The following is a 27,785-nucleotide window of genomic DNA, read 5'->3' on the forward strand; positions in this document are numbered from 1 at the left end:
CTGAGTCTATACAGAGTGCAGCGAGTCCGGAAAAATTATTACAGGAAACCTCAAAAAGGAGAAGGTCTGAAGGAGCACACGGAAAAAAAAAAAGCGGGAGAAGAATTCTCTGGTCCGGCCCCCACAAAACAGCGTTTGTCACTCATCAGCAGAATAGCTACAGAAATCCTGGCAAAAGCACAAAGCAACGGACTGCTGCCAAGATCCACGTGAAATTAAGAGATAAATTAGGTAAAATTATATATTTCGGACTGACGGATATAATGACACCTTGTCAAGAAGGTTCATAAAAAAAAATAAGGTGAAGGCTTCTATTGAAAAAGTGAATGAATAGGGCCAAGTATGTGCATCAGGGGCCGGCTGGGAGAGAGGGTGAGGGATTACGAAATATCAAGTGCCATAAGCTAGGTAAATACTTACTGATACCCCATTTTTTCTCATAGTTGACTTTCTAACATCTTTAGGACATCACTCTAGGGCTACACAGCAACATGAACTGCATTGTGCTGCTGTACCGCAAGTAGTGATGGTGAATGGGATCATGCAGCAACCTGTAATGCAGACAACAGGAATATAACCACTGTGGAATTTCTGCACAACTACATTCACCACCATCAGTTATAACTGGCCTTGTGACATTTGCAAAAAAAAAAAGTTGGAGTGGTGTTGCTTCTCAGCCCCATCCACATCAGCAGAGTGCAGCTGAAAATACCAGAGATATGCTGTGGAATTTCCAATGTAGAATAGCAGGTGAACAATCCGCAGAATTCAGTGGAAGAAAAGTGGATGACATTTTATTGAACCTCACCTATGCACTGTGGAAATTCACATGGAAGTTGTCATTTTATGCTGCATACATTTCCCACTGATCTCACACCTGACATTGAGTAGGGTGATATACGCATTAAGCCTGCAGGAAAATCTATAACACATCCACTTATGCCCTGACACATTTTGGCTACATGTCGTTTCTGATAAATTTCCGCCTCATGTGGACATAATTCATTTATTTATAAAGTTGTGTCTTTGTGACTGAACCCCTTTAAAAATCGGGCACTCACATGGGTAAGCAGTCGCCTCACCTTTCCTGTAGAATTGATGTAAGAAACAGCAAAGCAGAAAAACAAAAAAGTGCAATGCCCAACAACAGATGCAAAATATGATCCCCCTCGCTCTGACTAGGACACAGTGCAGCCAGACATGCAGAACTGTACATTATCTTGCAAATTTTAGTGGTCCCTCTGGTGCTGTGTTTTCTACGTTCTCTACTAAGTTTGCAGTGTATTCAGAGACTGCAGAAAATCTGGAGACGTGTGTGTTCCTAGAAGCCCTGACATCTCTGCTCATCGCAGCTACATCCTCGGTCAAGTTTGCCCAGTTGCTTCTTCAAGGATACATTGCATTATTCACCCCGCAGGTCGACAATTGTGTTGCAGGCAGAGGCTGCCAGGGAGGAGGGAGGTGGAGCCCCTGCATGCCAAATTAGTTTTCACTAAGAGAACCATGACATCACCATTTTAAGGTTGTGATTCAGCCGCCCTCCCATGTTTGTGGTCAGAAGGGGAAGGGGGGGCTATGTGCTTGTGTCTCCTGCTGGCGTATCTCTCACTTTTGTGGGAGTGGAGGAAAACTACTGTCCAACCATAGACCTTGCTGCTTTTTACATGCTGGGTACAACTTTACTTTTTTTTTTCCCTCTCTCTCTTACTCTTTCCAGATCATGTAATTTCACCACAAAGGAGCTGAGGAGCTCAGGTTCAAATAAGGCTGTCAGAAGGAAACTTACAGGAGGGAAGAAGATGGGCTCTGGATCTAGGGATGAGATTCGGAATAGCTTGTTCCAAGGCAGCAGGTAACGTCCTGCCCTGCTAAACAGCAAGGATATGCTAGTACAATAAGAGAGACTGCAGCCGCAGCAACTAACATAACAGTACTGCAAATAAGAAACTACACTATTTTTTTATACGTATATATATTTTTTTAAACTGGAGAAACTTTTGAAGAGAATAGAGTTCACTGGAAGAACTGACCCCATTTCTTTAGAAGACATTACCAAGGGATATCTGTGACCAAGAAGGAAGGAAGCGGGCAACCTGAAAAGGTATGCAAAACCATCCCGGCAGCTCACTGTGCGTTATTTGTAATATTACCTAGGACTGCAGGTAAACTTGTGGGTGGTACAAATAGAAGTACCTTCAAAGAGTTAAATGACATTATATAATTTGTTTCATGTTTTCTTTAAAACCCGTAAGAAAAAACAAAATGCAGAAGTTACTACAAACTACAGAAAGTTATTAGGTAGCAGGACAAGGAAGTGCAAGGAAACATGTAAGGGGTTAAACCAACTGTATTTGGTGAGGACACATTATTAGCCCCCTTAAGGCTTCTTACATTGCATTCTGTGGTTTTCCAGCATCACTGGCCTCCAAATGGTCCATAGTTAACTATTCTATAGCTGCATAGGAAGCTGCCATCACCATAGCAACTGGAAGAGGCACTTTGTTTTTCTGAGTGAGATCTCTTATAAGGTTGTGTAGATGACCTGTGTACCCTGCAGCACATCTGAGACACGGCAGGTCAGGGACGGCCATTGACATGGATAGTAACAGGTATTAGTGCATGGCAGGATGCATAATAAATGCCAGTAGAGACTTGCAGGGTTAATAACAGATTATCTACTGGGAAAGCCATGCTGTGCCAATGTCGATACAGTTTATTGGGACTGAGACAAGTAGCTACATTCATTACATTCTTGCTGGTGAATATTTCCCCTTGGATTATGGCATTTGTGTTGATATTGCAATGTGTGTGAGACAACGGGGAGGGAGGTTGGTATTTAACCATCTGATACACAATTGCATCTTTTATAGATTAGGATTGATGTACATCTCTGTAGTCATAGTTGGCAGGACTGATGAAGGTCTCGTTATCATCACCTTGTATATCTTTGAAGTTATGTTTGGCAATACAGACAAAAGTCTGCAGTCTATGTACTTCTCTACAGCTATTGTTGGCAGCAGTGATGAATCTCTATAGTCTTCTATGTACTTCTCTACAACATTGATGAATGTCTATAGTCTTCTATGTATTTCTCTACAGCATTGATGAATGTCTATAGTCTTCTATGGTTCCATCAATGCTTGGGTGTTTCTGCTATTGCACTCTGGAAGGTTTAGTTTAGCAAAATGAATGCGTATAAAAATCTACAAACTATAGATTACAACTCCCAGCATGCTCAGCAACAGCAATGCTTATCTCTGCTACTGTAATACATATGTATTAGTTGTATGACTGGTTTTATATATACAGAAGATATATTGCTAAGGAACAGTGATGGATTCTATGGAACAAAAAAGCAAGGAGCAGATGATTGTTGCTTGAAAAGCTTGCAATCTAGGCAGCTTGTTACAGGACACCATTAACAGGCTGGAGCATCTGAACACAGTATCTATACACAGTATATTAAAAATCAAGGTAAAATATGACATATTTTAATGCTGGGGGGTTACATGTAGAATGAGACACTAGATTCAGTCCTGACGTGGTCACATCTGCATGGATTTGGGATAGTGTGAGTTAGTAAGCACTACTGAACCCATCACTATAAAAACTAGATTGTATACACCATTGATGCAGATGGTGCTCTCCTCTGTGGTGCCCTCTTATATGGGGTACACCTGCTTTTTACCAGTTTCCAGTCCATAATACAACAATTCAGCACTTTATTCATCTAGCAGAGCTCTTGAACCGTGCAGCCTACAATTTCCTCAATGTCCATGGCCTTATCTTGATATGACCTCTGGTGCCTCAGACGGTAGGGGTCCCGGAAAAGGGATTTAAAAGATGGATCAAGTTTCAGGTCATCTGTCATTTGTCTGACACTCAATCCTCAACTCTACAATCCAGGGATCAGGGAACTAGCAGGGAAAAGTTTAACTTTGTTGAGATAAAGGCTTACAGAGTGTTCATTGTAGCTCATTTAGATGGGACAGATAAGGGCTCTGGGCAGCTGCTTCAGGACATCTGATCCCCTCCTGCATTATGCTATGGGCAGTGGGCTCATAGAGGCACAACTACTCAGCATTGTATGGCAGACAGGCAAAACAGAGAAGCTGCTCACCCATGCAACCATCTGAACACAGCCAGTTAGGGAAGTGTGGCGACCAAGTGACATCTCATTTCTGGAGTCTAAAGAACATTAAACATTTCCTCTATTAGATTTCCAATATAAACAAATTACTGGGTAAGTTGTGGGCAACAAAGTATTATAGGAGGCACCGAGCTGATGTAACCACTGAGATAAAGCGACTCTCACAAGAGTCATTGTTCTTTGTCTGCACAACCAAATGATCCCACATTGCCATATAGCGTCCAAGGAATTCAGGCTTATCTATTATGATACTACGAGCCAAGGCGGGGTTATAAATATAGCATTGCCCGCATTATTCACAGGAGCTTACAATCTACAGCATACAGCATCATACAGCCGCTGGGATGGTTACTCCTGGAGAGCCAGGCAGCTGAATAAACCATACAAAGCCCCCAATCCCACCCCCCAACTGAGGAGTGAAGAGTTCAAAGCAGCAGCAAAGAGTCAGCATTGTACAGAGTTATATGTATAACCGCTGGTCACATGAGTGACTATAGCATGTCTTTCTAGAGTCTACTATCTACTATAAATATACAGGGCAACAAGCCAGCACAGACATCAAATTATCGATGTATATTTGCATTATAACATAGGGTGAAATGAAGTATTTCGCACAAAGAACACAAAATAAAATAAAAAAATGAAATACTAATATTAGGAGAATATCATATAGACTCACTTTTTATTAAAAAAAAATACATCAGAAAAAAATAGCAGTTATTCTTGTATTATTAATGTACCAGTACACTGCATTATATATTTCTTGCCACTGGGGGCACTATCACCATCTGTCTAGACCTTGGCTGAGAAGTCTCAATTAATAAAGAATTGAGACTCTATGGAAAATGAATTGTCCCTGCCTATTGCAATTCCAAAGGGTGAAAGTAGTAGTTTTGATTTTGTTATAAGGATTTCATCCAAGAACGGCGCCACACCTGTCCACATGTGGTACTGCAATTCAACACAACCCGCCACAACTGGAAGGGAGATGTGATACTAGATATAAACCATGGACAGGCACGGTGCGGTTCCTGGAGAGAAAAAAAAAAACAGTCATGTTTTTCTTTAATTGATACTTTATTTGATACTATATTTATGGCATATTTATAGGATAAGTAGGATACAGATCCAGCTTATAGGATTCGTAGCTATCCTAAGAAAGGGATTCCCCTGATCCCTGTTTCACAGGCAATGAAAAGTTTGTAGCCATCTTCACTCATGTCTATGGAAGGTCCGAAAATAGTCTGGGCCGCCTGCTTGGCTAACGTATGACTGATTCACATATACTATAGAAGAGGTACTGTCATTGGTTTTCACCAAGACAAAGCAGGATCAGTAGCTCTCTATCCTTTGTGATCTATCAGGGTAAGTACACACAAAGCAGAATTGAGATACATTTATGGTACAGTCTGCACTGTAAATCTACAGTAATCTATACTACAGTACAAATGGAAGGGCAACGCATCCACATACAGTGGAAAGAAGCATTGTAGAAACCAGAGCAGATGTTCTCTCGCACTGCATCAAGTGAAATCTAATGTCAGAGTCCGCATGGAACAAATGTAAATTGTGCTACATAGTTGTGTAGATGTGCAGCAAAATCCATGGTGGGAATTGAGAGCCATGTCTGGACTTAGCCTTAGAGTTATCATTGATGTCCCACATTCACTCTCTGACCTCTAAGGCCCTGTTCATATCTGTGTTGTGGTTTCCGATGTAAAACATATAAAAAACACAGTATATGATCTGTTGGAAGACGGACACCAGCAGCCCGTGACTGACCCCCCGGAGGAATATTATGGTCCGTCAGGTTCCAAAAAGGTGTTCATCATTAAGATGGAAAGAATAGATCTGTAATACACAGGACATTTGATGTAGAGTTGAACAGAGCCCAACATGGCTCCTCTCATGAAAGTGCTGAACCTTATAGGCAGCTCCTAGCATTAGGTACAGCATCAGCAGGGACAAGGCTGGACCTCCATGCTCTAGTGGAGACCGGTGTAGTCACTATCTATGTTATATACCCCCAGCACTCCCACCCCATGCAGAAAATAATCACAGGTCTTTGTGCACAGCAAAGCAACAGCACCAAGTACTCAGTGTCCTATGAAATCCATAGGCAGTATGTCTTCATCCCTCATTGACTACACACCTTTGAAAATCTACAGACAATGGCTGAGAACAAAGACCATTATAGACCTCTGCACTCAGCCATTTATAGAACTATAATTCATTCCAGACTATAACCGCATGAGAAATATTGCTCCAAGGGATAGGAGTCTGCGCTATATATCACACAGCCGGCTCTACTACATGATACATGTGTGTGACTCACAGATTTACCACAAACGTATGAGTCACGGAGAATACACTGGAGATGACGTCAGGTAGACATGTTTACTACAGAGGCCATTTCTAGGTTGTAACTCCACTACAACCAAGTGGCCAACTATACAATAAAGCCATCTCCTGAGAAATTCTTCAATGCAACCTCAAGATCAAATGGGCCATTTTGTAGCCATTGTAATATAACTAATTTAGGTAGACATGGAAATCCTCCCTCTCTTCATGGAAGAGCCACATGCATGTAGATCGCATAGCAGCACACAGTCCTTGTTATAATGGAGTCTTCACTGCTTGGTGTGGCACCCTATCACTCTGGCTATGCCATATTCTCTACTAGAAGCAATGCTTGTGGGTAAGAATACCGCCATGTGCAGGCATAACAAGCCCCGACACAGTATACATACAACATTTTCTTAAAGGGGTGTTCCACCAATAAATATAAGTTATCTATTACTCACATGATAGAACTGGTTGGTGCCTTTCCGTAGAGACCCCATTTATGAAAAAGAGTTCAGTGTGCCCAGTATAAATTGGAACGGCAGTATAGTACCGGGGGGCTCCAACCACAGTGATGCAACTGATCACAACAAACCAGGTCTCACATGCCCAGTAAAACAGGGGTGAAAGGTTCGGCATTCTACATATGTGACTGTCTGAGATGGGGCTAGTCTTCTTATCAGCGGTACCATAGATATGAATGGAGTGTCAGCTCACAAACACAACCTACTGTTTCACTCATAGGGACCTGCCACTCTTCTGGACAGTGGGGTCAGCACCATCATACTCAAGTATATCTCCAACAGATGCCTCTGATGCAAGCCATTGTATAGGCATCCAGCAGTATATGTCACACATATACTCCCATGCTAAAACATATATATCCGTTGTATATGTTTATTTGTAGGATACCTCTGTATGGAATAGCACAGCACCATGTGGAAGCAGTGGTCATAACTTTGAACTTTCTTCAGTCATTCTTTTCATAAAGAAGTCAAAGACTTCTATACATTATATGGAAACTGACTTCTGTCTTAACCTGTACTTCTCCAGCTAAGACTCCCGGCATCACCCTACAGTCTGCACCATCAGGGCATGCTGGGAGATGTAGTTTTGCAGCGGCTGGTGAACTATAGAGTATTTGCTCTTAATGTCAGTCACCTTTCTGGACAGTTCGGGAGCATCCTTTGTAGGTAAACTATATAGACACATCCGTATAGTGCCGTGTATTGTTTGACCTTTCCTAAGAACAGGAACAAATCTCTTTGGAAATACTACAGAGTATCACATGTATTGTTCTTGAGAGCTTCAACGTAATGTTGTTTGCATGAGTGATGCCAGAAAACCCAATCTAAACAAGAAGAAAATATTAACTGCAAGCGGAAAAAGACAACACAGCTTTACAGAAGTTTTCTTTGGAAAGAGCCCTTCAGTCTCTTACATAGAGAGTCTTGGAAGTGAAGACACGACATGTACACAGCTTGTCAAACAAAGCCACAGATCCAGAGCCCTGCACTGACAATGACATGTGAGGAGGAGAAGTTTAGTTGGACTCTGTTCACATTGCTGGCTTTCTTGTCCAGTCATGTGTATAGAAATTTATTGAGATTTATCTGTCAAAGATACTTACAAATTGTCCTTTGGAGCCTATGGTTTTACTTTACACATGCGCAGGGAGCATTGTTGTATATGGTAGAGTTTAAATGTATGTATATTCTAGGTAGACCTGTGTATCTCCATGGTGACAGACTACAAATACAGTGATATGTAGTCGGATTCTGTGTCACACTCCCTTTAAAGCTGTCCCTTACAGTTGGTAATCTAAATGTAAAGAAAAGAGTTTGGTGTTTTGAATAAGCTCCAGATCTAAGTCTTACAAGACCTCAAAAAGGTTGTCCAAATCTTCTCGTGCCTGATCCACCATGCTGCTCGCTAGGTAGGACTGTATCCAAGGCAGCTTTCCTAAACTCAGCTTGTATCATATCAACGTCCTACCTGGACAGCCCCTTTAAAATCCCTGCTGCCTTTCACATACTGTAACCACAAGAATACCTAGTGCACATATGAAGTATTTACACATTATCCAGGGTATCTGAAAGTTATGTCAGTGGAATAAAAACCATAAGTTCTGTCAATGGTAAATTATTCTACTTCTTGATGGTTTCCAGGTAGCAACACTACACAGTACAAACTAAATGAAAAAAAATGTCAAAACAATGGAAAAATGGAAGGGAATTTGGTTTACAAAGAAGCTGCCGACTGTAGAGGAACTTCACGCCCCACGTTTATGACATTGCTATGACATTACTCTGCCACAGAATGAAGTAGATGGACAGATCAGAGAAGATATAGATAACTACAAGTGACACAAGGAATCTATACTTTCTCCATGTTTTCTCCCTCCAGGCGCTCTGGATTCCTTCTACACTAAAAAAGCAAACTATCCCCATGTATGAATGTGATGAACAGTAGGTGAACGAAACTGCAAGGTTATCTGGCACAGGGGCTAAGTAAATGTCCACCCGTAAACAAGATTTTATGTCAAAGGGTCCAGATTTCTTAATATATCTTTATAGAGGCTGGAGCTCTGTTATAAATCCATCGAAGAGCCATAAAGGGGTAAGGTATTGATCTCCAATTCCTCTTCTGAGGCCAGTGATATCACATCCAGCAAGTCAGTCCCATTCAAATGAGCTGCAATACCACACACAGCCATTATACAATGTATGCTGCCGGTCTTGGTAAGTAGTGAAGAGGCCACGGCAATCAATATCATAGCAATGCATGTTCCTTTAAAAGGGATTTCCCACATTTTCAATATTCCCTACTCAGGCTAGGAGTAACTGACTGAACAGAGTAGAACTGGAGGGACCCCCTGTGATCAAGATAATAGGGAGTCCACAAGTGCCTCCTGAGAATGAAGCGTTGGTGCACGTGGGGCCACGGCTCCATTCACTTCTATAACTTCAATGGACTACTTGCTACAGATCCATTTGGATCAGGCATGCTGTCATTTTCCCAAGCAGAGTATTGCAGGCTTCCTAGGCAACCCTGTTAGTGAGCACAGTTGTATCTAGTGGGAGCTGGAGGTAGTGTATCCCACTATGGTTTAGGGTGCAGATAAGATGGGTATGTCTTAAGACTCCTAGAATGTATGGATACTTCTAACAATAACAGTAAGCTCCTGGACTAGCTCTAGCGGTGTCAAACTCTTCTTTTTTAGTTCCACGGCTATTTAGGCCATTTGGATCTCTGTATTAGAAAAACAGATCTTAGAATATTGGACAGAAAACTAAGACAATGATGGATTCTGTGCAGCACCGCAGAACATGCCGATACTATGTAAGCAGTACACACACCTATATAGTACAGTATAATGGATACAAGTTTAAAACAATGGAAATATGTGATCATTTTTGGCTCGGCTTCCTATATGTAGTCTAAGTTCTCTTCATATAAAAAAAAAATTGGCCACAGCAACCTATAAGTCACAGCCAGCAAGAATGTGTTAGGTCACCAGCCGGGAGAGCATTAAAAGTGTTATAGATCTTAATGTCATTAATACCACGAGCCGTGTCACTGGGACGCTGCCAGTCAGAGGAAATTAAAAGCTCTCTGTTGCTTTAGGGTCAGAAATCCCAGCAGGGACCCCTATATACGCTCATTGGCAGTTTGCTTTTTGTGGGACGCTATAGAGCTAAACTCACTTAAGCCATGACCGGCGCTGCATCCGCCTAATTGCTGTAAATCTCCCTTCAGCACAACATCAAAAACATGTAAGTGTCAGCCGCCTGGGGCCGCCAGCCCAAGAGTGACAGCATCACTCCACCTTTGGCATATCTTGCCCTAAAACATCACCAGCTCTGCAGGAACATTTTCTATCACCTCATTAATGGATGGAGACTTGGCACCTCCATAGGTTAACGCCACTAATCCCCCATGTATGTACAGCTCCTATACAGCCAACAGAGTGCTCAGCACTTTACCAAGTTACAACTCCCAACAATACGGGGTTGTGCTTTAGATCAAACAGCTGATCTGGTCACTTTTTGTGAAAAATAAAAAGTCAGAATGACATAAAAAAAAAAACAAGACAAGTAATGCTCCTCCTATCCCCTGCAGTTTAGTCACCTCCTAGGTGTATGTGGAGGGGACCACAAAGTAATCGTTCAGCCAATCACTGCCCATAGTGATGACCTGTCAATGTTCTGCAGTGGTAGAGGTGGGTGGTGGTGGTGGTGGTGGTTTAGCGCCATTTTGACCTTTTTTCCCTTTAAATAAAAAAAAACAAAACTGTATAAATCCTTTAATATTCTACTCTGTCCATCCAGGTTCTGTGGGGGCAGAGCAGAGGTTCTGATGGTATATACATCAGATATATACATGGTATATACGGTGCAATCCACCTTCTGGCAGAGATTATTTGTGTACTTTTCTCCCAGGGAGAACTACCTGTAAAACTTCCAGTACTAGTGGGATCTCCGCATAAGTACGATCACAAAGAACTATTTTCCTGTCACAGTAGAAGTGTCATCCCATAGAGACAACGCCTACCCATATGAACTATTAAGAATGATCATTCTCAAAGGGTTCCCTTGTTCAAGTCAGTCCTCTATGAACTGGTCACACTTTTCCTTGACAGGCTATATAACAATATAGCCCCTTCTAAAGTGTAGAGAAAATTAAGTAGATGGGGTATAATGAGGTTTCTTTCATTTTGGGCACTCACTCGGTTGCAAAAACCTGAATGCAATGTTTCTTAATGAAGTTACACAGAAACTCCAGTGAAGAGAGACTTCCTAGACAACCACAAGCCCACAACTAACTTTTCCGGGTCTTGCTGTTTGTGGGATTTACAGTAAGTGGCCAGTCAATGCTGGTAAATGGAAATCATTTCAATGCCTGAGGGCTCGTAACCCAAAGCCGACCCAGACGGCACCAGCGCGTCCAAGAAACTCCCCAGACTTCAGATGTATTCACCATTTGTGCCTGCGGCAATCTCTTCCGTGTACATTGGAGGGTGAAAAGCGCTAGGCTATGGGACCGCTTACCTCAATCAATTGTAGGAAAGTGATTTACTATGACGAGGTTAGCAACCCTCCAACCCGGGGCGCGATTGTAAAGATTTCATAGAGGCCAAAGTTTTCCAAAAATAATAGACGCTCCTTTTCTGCTAATGGGATGAATGGCTGCTTTGTAGCCATGTTATTTTACACAGAGCTCCGTAAAGTAGCACCACACTGACACCAATAAACGCACGCAGTGGGATGTTTTATTGGTGAATTCAGTGAAAATTTCTCACACTGTACAGATCTCAGCGAAGTAAAAGCCATATGCTCAACCTCACTTCTTCTAACTCATATTTTACTTATGTTATTGGTCCTGTGTATTGTCTATGCCATTTTCGGACAACACGACATGAAATTTTATTGCAAATTGAAAATACTTTCAACTGCAGTACCACATCTCACCACTAGTTGAACCATTTCCCACAAACAGGAAACTGACAACGGCTAGCTGTGAGCTTAAATTCAGACTAGACATTGATCTTTGAACTGCCATAACTTTGGAATGACGAACATCCCATAAACAATGGGTGGCGTATTTTAGTAGGCAGCAAAAGTGTTAAGACCCTGCTATTTTCAGAAAATAAGTGGAACCATCCCTTTAACAACAACTTTCTACATAAAATACCTATTCAGCGGATATCTAGTTCTCTGAAGCCCCAAATTTCATCTACTTTTCTACATTATTAAAAGTTCTTCAGGATAAATTACACTTAACAAATCGGTGGGGGTTGAAAACCATCTGTGCTAAGCTGCAATGGAACTTTTGATTCACAAGCCAGTGACGTCACTTCCATAATTCACATGGTCCGTTTACAGCTCAGTTCCACTCAAGTGAAAGGGACTGAGCTGCAATACCAAGCACAGCCACTATACAGTGTACAGCACTGTAACTGGTAAGTAATGAAAATGCTGCATGTACTGGTATCAGTGCTAGACGTCAGACCCCAACCAATCTGATATGGATGACCTATCCTCATAAACCTGGAAAAACTTTTAAAACTAAGGTCCCAGTGTCAAAACAGCCCTAGCAATGTGACAAATCTCTGCTGTGGCGTACATGATGGCGATCTGTGGTTTAACTCCCTAAATTGAGTATTGTCTCACCCACACGACACAACTTCATATTAATGAAAATATGAGAACAGAGGCGAGGGTGACAGGATGACAATGTGTTACAACAAATTGAATGAATTAATAGCATAATATTAGTAAATATTACTAAGTGTCAAGAATGGGAAACACATGCAGTCAGGGGCTCGGTGCAGATCTCACCCTATGCATCTCAGAGAGCGTAGGAAGAAATGAAAATCTGCAACACCATTTACCTGCCATCTAGAACGATAAAATCACCCATGGCCAATTTTGTTGCAAAAACTTGTGACTGAAAGCCAGTTTTATGTACCGTATATACTCAAGTATAAGCCGAATTTTTCAGCACAGTTTGTGCGCTGAAAAAGCCCCCCTCGGCTTATATTCAAGTCAAGCACCCACTCTCCACTCGGGGTTTCCGTCCACGAATCCACTTAAAAAATGGAGAATAAAAGTCCTGCAAGCAGGACTTTTCTCTCCGCATTTATTAGGCAGATCCCATTATAGTCTATGGAGTCCACGGGTAATCACTATTTAAGGCGAATCAGGTTTCTGTTCATGGGCTCCCCAAGCAGATTGGATGAACGGAAACACAAACACAGTTATGAACCTAGCAACAGGTGTTTCCTTCAATGGACCGAGTGTCTGTGTCAGGAGCAAGGACTCTTGGGATAGACTTCGGAGATGCACCCCCTTTCTTCCCCAAGACCAAACAGGGCCCCCCATTAATGTACTGTGTTTTGCCTCCATGGGTATAAGGGCCTGGTGTTTGTCTTCTTCTTCTTCATGAAACTGGGCAATTTCTCAAATTGACATAACACGAAGCTCCTGGTACCCAAATTCAAAATGTGCACCATGCACCCCCAACTATAATGTATCTTTTATAGTACAGGCTTCCTCTTATTGGGAAGAGACACCTTATAGGCCCCCTAAGGCTTTTGAGGTTGCACTGCCTTAAATTAAGTTCCTGAGACCAACCAGGACTTTCTCTAAGGCAAACATGTGCCCCCTTGATTTTGGGTTGGATGTTGGATGTAATGTGCTTTGTTGCTGTTCTAGTTTTGCATTTATTTTAATATATTCATTTTAATTTTCAGAAATAAGAAGATAATTCCTGGCATTTGTGATCATCGCTTATAAACCAAGGACAATGACCTCTTTGACTACCATTACTTGCCTACTCCTTGTGGTCGTGGGGGGCACTTATGGCGGGAACACACAAGAATTTCAGAACAGTGAGGGCTCTGAGCAAGAATTTATCTACATGAACAGAGAGCGGCGATCGGCAGAATCGTCGGACAAATGTAGCTATACATTTATCGTACCCCAGCAAAAAGTCACCGGGGCCATTTGTGTAAACTCCAAAGAGCAGGAGACTGTGTATGAGAGCCGGATGCACAAACATGAAATAGAACTTTTGAACACTGAACTTCTCAAGCAGAAGAGACAGATCGAAACCTTGCAACAGCTGGTGGAGGTGGACGGGGGCATTGTGAATGAGGTCAAACTCTTGCGAAAAGAGAGTCGAAACATGAACTCCAGAGTGACTCAGCTGTACATGCAGCTACTGCATGAGATTATTAGGAAAAGGGACAATGCGCTGGAACTGTCACAGCTAGAAAACAAGGTCCTGAACCAAACTGCAGAAATGTTACAGCTCACAAATAAATACAAGGACCTAGAACACAAGTACCAGCATTTAGCCTCTTTAGCAAGTAACCAGTCCATTGTCATCACACAACTTGAAGAGCAATGCCAAAAGGTCCCACAGTCGAGGCCAATACCACAACCCCCTCAGCAACCAAACCGGGTGCAACAGCCGCCCAACTATAACCGCATTAACCAAATATCTACCAATGAGATACAGGGAGACCAAAACCTGAAGGTTCTGCCACCTCCTCTGCCAACAATGCCACTTGTCACCAGCATACCAACGTCTACAGACAAACCTTCAGGTGAGTTACGTGTATGACGTTTTATTGCAGTAACATTCTCATATGACCACATATATTCTGCTTTCTTAGGATTTCAGCTGCAAATAAGGACTAAAAGCATCCCTCATTCATAAGAAGTTTTGACCAAGTTTTGTGCACTTTTACATAACATGATCTATTACATTTATGCACCATTTATGATATAATGTTCAATGCACAAGACCTTGCACTGTCAGTGTGCTAGACGTGTTTTTCAAGTCTAGAAAACTGATCCAATTTCTATAGGACCATATACACCCTTGTGTATTTTCAGGGATCTGTGTATAAAGCAGAGAGCCCAGGGAAACTGAGGATGGGTACTATACCTGTCACTTTATGACCTGAACACACTAGATGAGCTGCAAGATAAGAAGACCAAACGGTATCCCTCTTGTAACCTTGAAGTACAGTCAGGATAAGGAAGCAAGCTTTGGTCCTCTTATCTTGCATGTTTTCATCTCTCACTAGAAGATGCTTTGGTACCTGTTGTTCAAGTATATCCCCAACTATTAAGTATCACAAATTATGTTATCTAAGACATTACTATATGTAGCCTCTTATATTCTCCCCATTTCTTAGGAGCATAGCTGGGCTGCAGATAAGTTGAGCATATTATTCCTATTGGCTTGGCATAGATATAGGTGGCAAGTTATTTTTATTGGCATTTTGGGGTACCATTAATGGGTGTAATTTCCAAAGCACCTCATCATAAAAGTTGGGTATTGCCTTTAAAGTGCCCTGTCACATTAATTTTGCATGTTACAGAGGAGGAAGAGCTCAACAGTTGATCTATGGATTTCCAAGAAAAGATTCAATACAACCATTATTTTTTTTTTTTCAGCCCTGCTGTGTTTATGGTGAGGAGTCCAGCGGGCAGTCCTAAGTAAAGGACAGCCTTCCCAGTATGCCTATCCACTGTGTTTATGGTTAGGGGTCCAGCGGGCAGTCCTAAGTAAAGGGCAGTCCTAAGTAAAGGACAACCTTCCCAGTATGCCTGTGCACTGTGTTTATGGTGAGGGGTCCAGCAGGCAGTCCTAAGTAAAGGACTGCCTTCTCACTATGACTATGCACTGTGTTTAGCTCTCCGACTTTATAACATATTGCTGATAGAAAAGACTGTATATAGAAAGCGTCAGGCTCCCTTTAAGAGTTACATAAGAATATTTTACACAGCAGCTAAAAATCCAGCAGCTTGTAAATGGAGCAAAAGTTTGTAAATATGTTAGACAGATGGAAATGTTGATTCTCGTCTTTGTGCAAGATTCCACACCATATTTTTGTGGATAATTTTCCATTATCATTAAAAGGAAACATTTAGGAAAGCATCTGTCGGAGCTTACTGAGTAGACAGACATTGGTTACGACGGCCACACTGGAAATTGAAATTAATTAGGACACGTAATTAAAGTGTCTGAGAACTGCCAACATCTGAACTAGGTCCAAGTGCACACTGGCAAAAATAATGGTGCTCGGAAAAGGGATTAAACGAAGAGTAGGTTTTAATATGGAATATTGTAGTCTTGTATGTGGGGAACAATCACATAGAAATGTACGTGTGCCAAACACGTAAGTGCGCCCCACTTCTATCATGATCTTAAAAGGAACAAATTCCTTAGAGGCATTGAGGAAAAGATTTCAAGGGACTGCCATTTATTCTAGACAAATGTACGGGATCACTAGTGTTGGATCGGAAGCTTTATATGAAGTTTCTTCTTAATTTCTGTACCTATGTGTTCTTACAATTAGAGTTCAATCCTGTAAAAGAGCCCCTCAATGATAACCCCCCCCCCCAACCGGTTGAGTTGTGATGCCAAGTACAGCTGTTATACAGATGGGCAGTGCTTGGTAAGCACTGAAGATCCCACATTGCTCATCTGACTACAAACTCTGCAAACAGCTGACTAGCCAGGTGGTCAGTGTTGGTCCCCTGCCCATCTTGAATTGATGACCTAAGGAGATCAGTTATGTAGCCTGGAAAGCCCCTTTAAGTAAAAAAAAAAAAAAAAAAGTTATTTTTTTGTAAAGCCAATTATTTAAATTTTTTATTCCTCTGTTGTTACATAATAAGATGAACAGAAAGCGATATGTTAAATTCAAGCTGGTCTGAAGACTGCAGGTGTAGTAGTTGAAGTACTGTATTTGCATCAATACTGCTGTATAATGCCCTCCATTCTGCTGCAGAATAGTAGAGTAAGGAAGCAGGACCTCCAGGTTTTTTCTTTGCGTTTAAATGGAAGCTGAGTTGCAATGCCGCAGTGCAGCCACTACAGAGAGGAAGGAGCCATCAGCTTCCGGCTCTGCACACCATGCACATATCAGTTAAATGATGGCGCTAATAAGTGCCAGACCCCCCACCACTCTGATACTGATGACCTATCCTAAGGGTAGGCTATTCATTTCCGTACTTAGACAACCCTTTTATCCATTGTCTAAATCATTATATCCTAATGTGGTGAGCTAATCTATGACCACTGCAGATGAATATTTCATGCCAGTCTTGACACATTAGCTCAGTCCTATGCATCATGTAGAATTAGAGACATTTATTAGACGTTGGTCGACAACGCTATATAAATAGACCTCAGAGTTCAAGCGCCAAACCCTTCACAGGATCTCGATGCATTTTATATAGGCGCTGGAACTACCTCCAGATGAAGTCAGACAATGAGGACATACTTTCCACAGCAGACTTAATCCTTTCCCCATCCACAAGATATCCCCTGAAGGGTCTTTATACAGTTGACGTATATGGTGATACCGACAGTGAGTCTTGTAGAAATTGCTGAGATGTGTGTGCTATGCTACAAATGTGTGGTTTCCAGTATGCAGCTTATACATTCCAGTTATAGACAAGTATCCAGTAGAAAAATCTGAATGCCTTTGGCATGGAGATATCATTTAGTCCACGTGGACTGACCTCAGCTGAAGTGCATCTCCTGAACTCCAGAGACTAAGAAGATTACCAGAAACTCCTAGTCTCTCCTGAACAGGCCAAGTTTCCGGACTTCAGATCACTGTTACAATTCTTTGTTTTCTTAATCCGTGGAATAAGAAGTTATCATAATTATCATGGGCTGCAAGGAACCCCCTGGGGAAGGAGAATTTGGCAGGAAGGGAAAATTGACCCACCAGGCTGCAGAGGATTGAATGCTTTGACCTACTATGGGGAGTCGCACTGTTTGTCACCAGGGCCCATGTTAAAATTTCCTGCAGCTTCTAGATAAAAGCGCAGCCAAGCAGGACTGCCAATCAACACGCCGCAAAGTCAACTTTATACACACACAGTAAGAACGACAAGAAAACGGCTCCTCTCCAAAAAGTTCTGCTTAAAGTGACACTCAAAATAGTCTTAAGAACAAAATTGTCCATTCAGGGTATCAAAATTATTTTTAGATCATAGGAGATAAATTTTAGTTTTCAAATGATAGCTGGAATTTACTTATGGTGAGATTTATAGGGAAAAACAGACATTTTAGGAGGTCCCTGCACACCGGGACTTTTTGGTGCTTTTGGTGGAAAACTGTTCACTGGATGATGCCCCTTTTCCCTACAATAGTGGCAAATCTCAAAGCACCCCAAGTTATCATAGTTAAAAAATAAAATAAATTAAAAAAAATGCAGCCGACACACAGCAATAAAAACTTACATATAAGTGGGCTGCTATTCAACAGTATACCTTTTATCAGTTGTATAGAATAGTGCAGTCTGTTCCACTATTCCATATAAGAGAATCCCCTAAAATAACTTCTATCACACAAACCATTTGGGAATGGGGGACACTGTATGGCTTATGAAGTGGCAACAATTAGAGGCATCCTTCAGGAAACCCTCCTGACCTATGCCTCCGACATACACTGCAAAAGGAATGTGAACAGACCCCAATCCCCATTCAATACAATGAAAACCAGATTTAGCAGTGAATAAAATGAATGACTCTTCATATTTGCACCCAACATACAATAAAAACTGACAGCAAATTAAAATTCTGGACTAGAAATGGTCACTGACACAACATGACCACTAAATAGATAGAAAATATTTCCAAACAGACAATAGTTGAGCTATTAATGCTCATGAATTCCAGGAATAATAATGTAACCTGGCGACACAAACCTCTGTAGAAGTTTCCACTTTCTATGTGGCAGCATTTATTTGTTGTCTCACGTCTATAGAAACTGAAAACTATTTAATTCCGCACCCAAAACAATGACCTGCTGTGGGGACCACACACACGTGTTATTGTAACACCAAAATACACAGCCAAAACACACAGAAATGAAGTAGCCGTAGATGTGGCCAAGAGGGAATATTGTAAACATGTGGCTGAGAGCAGAACCTTCGGTCCAAGCTCTAACTGCTACAACGAAGACAAAGGCAATGTTTTATCACCTCTTAGTCATCCTCTGATTCACCGTATCAAGCTGTAGTCATACCTGCAGGGGATGAGGAACCTAAGGGCTAGTTCACATGAGGGCAATAAGGCGGATTTTGACCGCGGATTTTGCTTCAAAATCCACCTCCATACAATGGTGGTCTATGGAGACTGCTAGCGTTCATTTTCCCGCTAGCAGGTTTTTGCTGCTAGCGGAAAACAGAAGCGACATGACCTTTCTTCAGGCGGACTCCGCCTGAGGAAAGCAATAGAGGTGAATAGGAAGCAGAAAACGCGTCGCTTTTTTTATGGCCCATTCACTTTAGGGGAGGGGAAAACCGCCTGGTGTTTTCTGAAGTGGTTTTTACCAAAAATGCTCAAGAAAATGCTCCAAAAAACGTGTCAAGGTCCAAAAACCACTTCCTAATTAGGAAGCTTTTTTTTTTATCCAGACCAAATTAAGCCACACATAATTTAAGTGTAGATTAGCCCTAATAGTTTCCTTGTTCTTTTCTGTAGGAATCCTTTACAGTGTGAGGGCAATGTGTCAAGTCGTGTTGTAATCTCTCAATGTGGTTTCAGAGGCCTGAAGGTCACCACGCACATTAGACTATGGTTGTTTTGTCCAAATTTGCAAATTTCGACAGGATTGGCCGACAAGTAAATACTTATTAGATGTTTAACCCACACTCGTTCCCTAGATGTTGGGGGAAATAGGGTTGAGCATGCTGAATTTCAGAATGCCTGATCATTTGTTATCAATGAGAATAAGCTGCAACCTACAATGTCTTATTCTTCTTTCCTCAATTTGACCAAGTGCCCATGTGTCCTCACTGTAAAGAGGGGAGTAAATCGCTGCCGGACACCGCTAGTGACAGCTGATACCCAATGAGAACAAAGGATAGGGCATGTTAAAATCCAAAAAGTTCAATCTTTTCACTGACATTTGGGGAAGGGGGGGGGGGATTGGAAGTCCTCCATACACATTAGATGGGGCCCAGTTGGCAAGACCCACTAAATTTGGCCGGTTTGGCTAATACTCACTCACTGTGGATGGGGGACCTTTCAAAACTAAGGAGAGTTGAGGATAATAATTACAGGGGTGAGCAATTGCACAGAAGACTTGTAGGCAATGCAGCCCACCACCCTAAATAAAATTAAGAAGGCTTCCTGGGGCTCCTATAATTATTGATAAATTACTATTTTCCAGAGATAAGGCCACATCTCTGAATGGCCCACTATACAAACCACCCATGACAAGGGGCCAATGTGACTTTCATGCAGAGGGTCCCTATACAGCCCATGTCCACCACTAGTTGGAGCCACCACGACACATGAGATAATAAAACTCTGGTGGATACACAATCTTTCCAAAGCATAAGAGAGGAGACGCCTCTTAGACAAGTGTTTTGCTGGGCAGGGCAGACATTGCAAACCCTGTATATCTAACCAGACTGTTCCGATTTGTAGAAAGATCAGTAAAAACTTGCACAGGATGATAAAATCCCAAAGTGCACCAGAGCTGACAATTGAATGAAAAGTTCTCAACACAAAAAAAATACAAAAGTGATCTGAATCCATTAGTTCTGTTTCACTCTCAGGATGCAGCCCCTGAAAATTTGTTCCAGACACAAGCTCCATGCTGTTCTATTGAGCTGTGTTTTGGGACATCACCCATGGACAGAGTGAGCGAGGAAGGGCAGATTATATAACTCAATCTGCCAAGCGGCAGCTCTGGGGCCTGGAGCCAGAATTGTGCTCTGAATTTCCTGTGCATATTAGTGAACAGATGGGGTGTCCGGTAAGGACAAGATGAAAGAGCCAACTTTCTGTTAAACACTTAGACGACTATACCGCTGTATAAAAGCTACAAGAGCTGGAAGGAGAGCAGCACTCAGGTTGCATCATGTTGAGATGAGGGATTTTTATGGTAAATTTTAGTACACGCATTAGTAGCTCGACAATGAAATATGGGGCAATATAGGAGGGGGAAAGGGGCAATAATGGTAATTTATTAGGAAAGATGTAAAAATTAACTGCAAGCAATACATATGGCAGACAGCCTGGAGTTAAAGGACTCCAAGCCATAAAGGCAGATAGGGCCCTGGACATCTTGAATATATTACTGCTGTTAAAAATGTAAACTTTTAAGAATGAGTGAATAGATGTATTGTGTATAATAAACCTCTGCAGACACGAGAAGAAGCTCTCTCTCCTTTGGTGAATGACCTTTAACCTTAATTATCTCCTTCCTGTAGATGTCTATGAGCACCACATAGGGCTATTATAGGGGATAAAGAATGACAACATTATTAAGTGGTGGTTATATATACACATACGTGAATACTATTTTTAGGTTATGGACCAAAATATGAAGACTTATGTTTTAGGCGTCTACCAAGTCTCGGTATAGACAGTCAGCTTGTACGGCTCACTGGGAAGGGGAATGGATTTCACTTATACTATTGCATTGTGTATGCCCATCCATCATTCCTAGACACCTACTTGATATTTTTCCTCTTTTTCATTATTAAGCGTGTGTTTGACATGTTACTCTCTGGAGCCAATCTCATTTTAACTGGCCAGCTATACCAGCCATGATTTGGGCAAGTCTACTTCATAGTTTGGTTGCATAAAGCAAAGAATAGTTGTGTTATTGCTAAATTCAAGAATGTTTCAATATTCTGCAGAAAAATATAGGAGTATGGCTCCTTCCATAAAAGCGTAAGATGAAGCCAACAAAATCTGCACCAGGTCATGCAAATATAATGTATCATTTATAGTACCAGTCTCCTCATATTGGAAAAAAGACACTTTATGGGTCCCTAAAGAACTTAGTCCCTGGTGCTCCCTCAGGTTACGACCGTGCCGTCAAACATAAAATAGCCTCAGACACTTCAGTACCCGTTGCTGGTCATTAACTAAACCATCATCACGACGAAGAAACTTGCCAAGAGTTTACATTCCTTGCATCCGCCACCAAAACATGACCTGACATCCCCGGCACACAGACTGTTTGTTTGAGGGATTTGTGCATTTACACGGCTGAACTAGTAACAAGAATAACGTCACAAACTCTAAATGAGAACAAAGTGATTTCCTTTCTAGACCCGCTACATCTTTACATGTGGTACTATTTCTTGTATATTCTGGTTTTTCCTCAACTCTTTTTATCCAGAGTAAACAGGATGTGACAATTCCCAAATGGTCTTGACCTTGTCAGGAGAGGCTTACAAGAATGTCAGGCCATGATGCTTGTTAATAGGCTCATACATTATGTCCAGTAGCTACAGCATTTATAAGACATTTGGTATTCTGTATTTTAATCTTCTACATTAAAGAGGTTATAGGCACTTACAGACAAATTCACGTTTGTACAGAAGCCGAGAAAACCTCTACAAGAGACCAACTAATTCCATCCACTGACCTGTTTCTTTTGCCTTGCTCAGAGTTTGAGACCTGAGCTGTTTCAAATGAGTGTAGTATGGTATTATTTTAACCCATTTTGTGCCCCCTCCCCCATTTTACTTTCTTCTAAAAAAAAAAATTCCCCACCGGACAATTCCCTAAGATGTCAATGTACAGGGACTGTTGCTCTCACTTATGTGGTTTTCAAGGAACAAAGATTTTAAAGTACTCCTAGAAATCTATGGGGCTCTACAGTACCTGCAAATGCCTCAGATATAACAGGAGTTCTTTGATATTGTATAGTTCTTCTCATACTAATAATGTGGTATTTGTTGTACATCGCTCCGTAATGAATCCGTAATGAAAGCTACAACAGCCATTAATATATGAAGGTTTCTCTGTGCCAGAGCAGACAATTCACCAATGGAGAACTGGACATGGAAATTTGGGATCCCCCATCCTGGGTTTAGTTAGGAATGTTCTGTTACGGTGGATTGTGGTTTCTAATTACATTTGGATGTTTCCTGAGGCGAAGGGTTCCCACTGGAAAAAACATATATAATTACTCGAGCGTCCATATTGCCGTTGACATAAGTTTTGCTTATAAATATTTCATCGGTCCGGGTCATATGGAATACATTGTTGCTTTATACTTCAGGCTGTCAGAACTCTAAAAATATAATTGATGTAAATTGTTTGCTTGGCCTTTCATCTATGGAGAAACCAAAGAGAAAGAGGACCTCTGTTGGGAATAGCATTGGGGGTGTATTCTAGTCTAGACAAAAATAAATTAACACACAACACCCTCTGCACCACAAGCTTTGAGGTCGCGCCAACTTTTAGCATCACTGAGGTAATTGTAAGAAACATAACAAATAACTCCCATAGTTGTGTCTGTAATATATTGTATTAACTTGGAGGCAGCGAGCCGCAGACTTGGACCATTAAAGTGAGAGCTGTTGCCATACACATAGGAAAACAAGATAAGCTTTTGCCCCTGCCCAGACAGATTTTCGACACATGCACTGGACAAGACCCAATGTATATTATATTAGTGATTCCGGCTTGAGTGCAGCAACACTACATCTTGCTGACTATCGCTGCATATCTGACTTTCCATCATCCTGGAGGGTCTGGATCGACATGAATCATGTCTTGAACACGTAATTTAACCAGGAAGTCTGGTCTGTGGAAAGAACATTAACCGTGGTTAGAAGAATTCTCGTTGCTACGTTCCATATCTGCACCTTGGTTCATTTTGTCTGGTTTGTCCTGGCACTCAGTGACAATTTCCACAAGGTTCTTGTGCCAGGTAGGAAAGAAGAAAGAGTGTCATCACATTGCAGTGTACGTGAGAGGATTTACTGACTTATACTATGCAAAGCATTTTTTTTTTTTTTTTCAAAAAATGCCCCTGTATTTAGTAAGCCAGCAGGTATAATGGGTACCCTATAGGAACAGTCAATACATATGTAAAACAAAAACTGCAGTGAGGATTCAACCTTACCGGAATTGTCCAGGATTATACCAACATGGCTACTTCCCTCCAAAAACAACGCCATACCTGATGATTGTGTGATGTTGCTGCACAGCTCCATTCATTTTAAACGTAGCTCCATTTCACACACAACCACTACAGATTTGGTGCGGTTTCTGCAAGGGAGTAGGCATGTTTTTCATTCCTGCACAAACCCTTTAGAGGAACACTTTGGATAAAATTGATAGACCATGTAAGCCTAGGCCAACACAACTAAGCTAGTATATTTCTTTTTGGCAACTGAACAGATAAACAATTCTTAAGTTACTTCTCAAAGTACAGAAAATTGCAGATCATCATCTATGGATCCAAAGTGAAAATTTCCTGTCTTTCTTTTAAGGTCCATGGAAAGACTGTCTACAAGCCATTGAAGACGGGCATGACACAAGTGGCATATATCTGGTGAAGCCAGAAAACACCAACAGATTGATGCAAGTATGGTGCGATCAGAGACATGACCCTGGTGGTTGGACGGTCATCCAGAGAAGGGTCGATGGGTCAGTCAACTTCTTCAGAAACTGGGAAACCTATAAAGTGAGTATTATTTTTGGCTTCTCAATTTAATTGCTTTTGACTGTAATTTTTTATTTTTATTTTTTCCTTTAAAGAGTCTATGTATTTCTACACCAGTAGCACCTGGAATAGTTATCCAGACAATTACCTTACCGAATATAAAAATAGGAGAGGAAAATATACTTTCATGGATGATTTCGTTTCAGCAATCTCTTTAGCCAACTAACAAGACAATCTTTGAAAAGTTTGAAGGTCTGAAGACTTCCATGAAAGAACCTTCTCAAAAAGACAGTCTCTCTCCCAGTGTCATGTCCACATACAGTATATTCAGCATGAATGACTGTAACAAACAATATGGACTAAAATGTGTATGCAAGGCGATTGGAAGCTGCTTCACAGTGTTTGCTAAAAATCAGCAGAGGAAAAAGAAGGGAGGAATGGAGGACTTTTTCCTCTGCTGGTTTCATATTAAAAATGACGGGCACCCAACAGACCCCATTATTGTCAATGGAGTCGGTTGGGCTCCATGTGTAACTGCTGTTTCAGTACTCCAGCTCTCCATTGTTTGGATCTCCTTAGAGGTCTAAACAACACAATGGGAACCTACCATCAGAGAAGTAGTGAAAAGAACCAACTCGAAATATGAATGCAGAGATGGCTTGGTTTTGGCCAAGGTTTCAGATGTAGACAAATTGGTTAGTCGTCTCATGAAGCTCCTTGCTATGTTTAGTGATCTTGACGCTCTTTGTTTTCCCCTCACAGCAAGGATTCGGTAACATTGATGGAGAATACTGGCTGGGACTTGAGAATATCTACTGGCTAACAAACCAAGCCAATTACAAGCTACTGGTCACTATGGAGGACTGGCAAGGACGCAAGGTCTTCGCAGAGTATGCCAGCTTCCGCCTGGAACCGGAAAGTGAATTTTACAAGCTTAGACTAGGCCGGTATAATGGCAACGCTGGGGACTCCTTCACATGGCACAATGGCAAGCAGTTCACTACCTTAGACAGAGACCATGATGTATATACAGGTAAAAATCTTATGTAGTTTTTGCATAGTTTTTGTGCTGAGTGACCATATGACATTCAATTAAATGTTGACTTTCTGCAATTATTAGGCCCACCATTGGGTCACGTCAGTTATCAGAGTTTCCTACAATAGTACATGGTCAGCAGCTACCGAAGGTGGACAGGCCCTGTCTTTTTGTTCGTAAGGCTAAGTTCACACAGGGGGTGGTGTGGTGGATTTTGGCACCAAGAGTGACGCGGAGAGCCTGCCACGACTGTCGCGGTTTCCCCCTCCGGAGTCGGCTCAAATGAATTGGCCGACAACGGAGGTTGCTGCCGCCAGACGGACCCCGCAGCTCAACGAGCCGCGGAATCCGCCTGCAGAAAGGGCAGCCCACTTCTTTTTTCCGGTAGTGGCAACATGCTGCTAGCGGAAAAAAGAACGCTAGCGGTCTCCATAGACCACCATTGTGAGGGGGCGGCTTATGACGTGGATTACGGGTCTTAATCCGCCTCCTCTGTGCCCGTGTGAACGGGTCCTTAGGAAGATAAGGTGTACGATTGTGGCTCATTCAAATTTGCAATTGCATGTTTGGCAAAGCATGATATGTATGGTAGGTTTTTGGAAGGAATAGCGGCTGGCTGAGAGGGTACTTCGTTTACAGCCATTGTAGGTGTATTGCCTCTTTTAATCTATCCTCATTTACAGGCCAGTATATCAACAAATATGTAGCAAGGGTTAACATTTTAGCTGAGGCAGTTTTAGCTTATCATTGCTAAGTCATAAATGTATTTTTTTACCAATTATTTATGTTCTCTTTTAGGTAACTGTGCCCACTATCAGAAGGGTGGATGGTGGTATAATGCCTGTGCACACTCCAATCTCAATGGAGTCTGGTATAGGGGAGGACATTACCGTAGTCGGTACCAAGATGGAGTTTACTGGGCCGAATTCCGAGGTGGCTCATACTCATTAAAGAAGGTTGTTATGATGATCAGGCCCAACCCCAACACTTTCCATTGAAAGCACAGTTAGATGCAAAGACTTGTTCCACTATTGGAAACTCCGTACTGTAGTCATTTCCTTTGCAGAAAGTGTCGGAGATCTTGCTGACAGAAACAGAATGAGCTGTCCTCCAGTACTGTAAGACGATGTACGACTATCTATCTATTCCATGCTACAATCTCTTCTTACAAGCGATAACAGCCACAAGAGCATTCAGAAGTCTTACCAAACACACTTTGGGCAAAACAAAAAACAAAACTTTGTTGCCCTGGATTCCACAAACTCTGTTACTTTTTCTCAACCAAAACCAGCCCTTAGAAAACATATCCAATAAAAGTATAGCTATATATGTCACATATGTAGACCATAGCTTAGTACTATGTACTGAGATCATCTTGTATAATTTTTTTTTTTGGATTATTTTGACACAGGAAGAAACCTCCAATGAAATTTATATAGCGGCTAATGTAGAATGCTAATCTCATTTTGTTCTCAATATGTTGCTTTATTTTACCCTACCAACTATAGCAGAGAGGATATACTGTAATAAACTGCACTACACTACACTACATTATCAGGGTCTCTATCCTAACCACAGGATGCTGGCCTCACACTACTATAAAAGTTTTAGGACACAATAGTTACAGTCCGCTCATGGACCCACAATGTACTGTATCTACGTAAACTCCTATTTTGTGACCTCTACGACATTTATTCTTCATCAGGGAACTACGTATTTTACTATAACCAAACAACCTACCTGTACAGTATTTAGAGAACTATGTAAATATATATTTTTGCAGTAACAAAAAAATAATACATTACACCCAAATCATTTTCTTCCCCAGAACCTGCCCCGCTAGCGTTACGAAATTAGTTTCTCACTTACACCTTTCAAATTGCGGTATCCAACTTTGCAGGCAAATGACGGGTGCCACCTACATATTTAATGGTATTTGCAGAACTAGAGATGAAATAACTTTTTTCTAATAAAAATCAAGTTTTTGAAAATAAAATTTGTTTAAATTCGACAGCATGATATTTATTCTAAATTTTAAAAAAAAATTAAAATTATAGCAAATTACTGAAGGCATTTACTATGTATGAATAAACAGTTTCAATAGAAAGTGGTTTCAATATTTTTGGAGGGTTTCACATTATCAATGGATCAAAAAAAGAAGCATAATTTTATTGTAAGTATCTGCAGAAGTCTCCAAAGCTAGTCGCATCTATTGGATGAACACGGGCCTAACCTCGCATGACCGGCCAACCATTTAATGTATATAGGGACATCCAGACAATCCTCAAATTGTAA

At 41.4% G+C, this 27,785-nt stretch overlaps 2 protein-coding genes across 6 annotated transcripts in view; one reads left to right on the forward strand and one right to left on the reverse strand.

The window, feature by feature from the left end:
• RALGPS1 (Ral GEF with PH domain and SH3 binding motif 1) overlaps nucleotides 1-27,785 on the reverse strand; it is a 335,024-nt gene that overhangs the window by 156,783 nt on the left and 150,456 nt on the right. The window lies entirely within an intron of this gene.
• ANGPTL2 (angiopoietin like 2) lies at nucleotides 1,285-27,597 on the forward strand. The gene is made up of 5 exons (XM_075259105.1): nucleotides 1,285-2,101; nucleotides 13,749-14,606; nucleotides 24,282-24,475; nucleotides 25,217-25,487; nucleotides 26,289-27,597. The coding sequence occupies exons 2-5, from the start codon at nucleotides 13,802-13,804 to the stop codon at nucleotides 26,486-26,488; spliced, it is 1,470 nt and encodes a 489-aa protein (XP_075115206.1). The 5' UTR covers nucleotides 1,285-2,101; nucleotides 13,749-13,801; the 3' UTR covers nucleotides 26,489-27,597.

This window comes from Leptodactylus fuscus, chromosome 11, assembly GCF_031893055.1.
Source record: "Leptodactylus fuscus isolate aLepFus1 chromosome 11, aLepFus1.hap2, whole genome shotgun sequence".
Taxonomy (NCBI): domain Eukaryota; kingdom Metazoa; phylum Chordata; class Amphibia; order Anura; family Leptodactylidae; genus Leptodactylus; species Leptodactylus fuscus.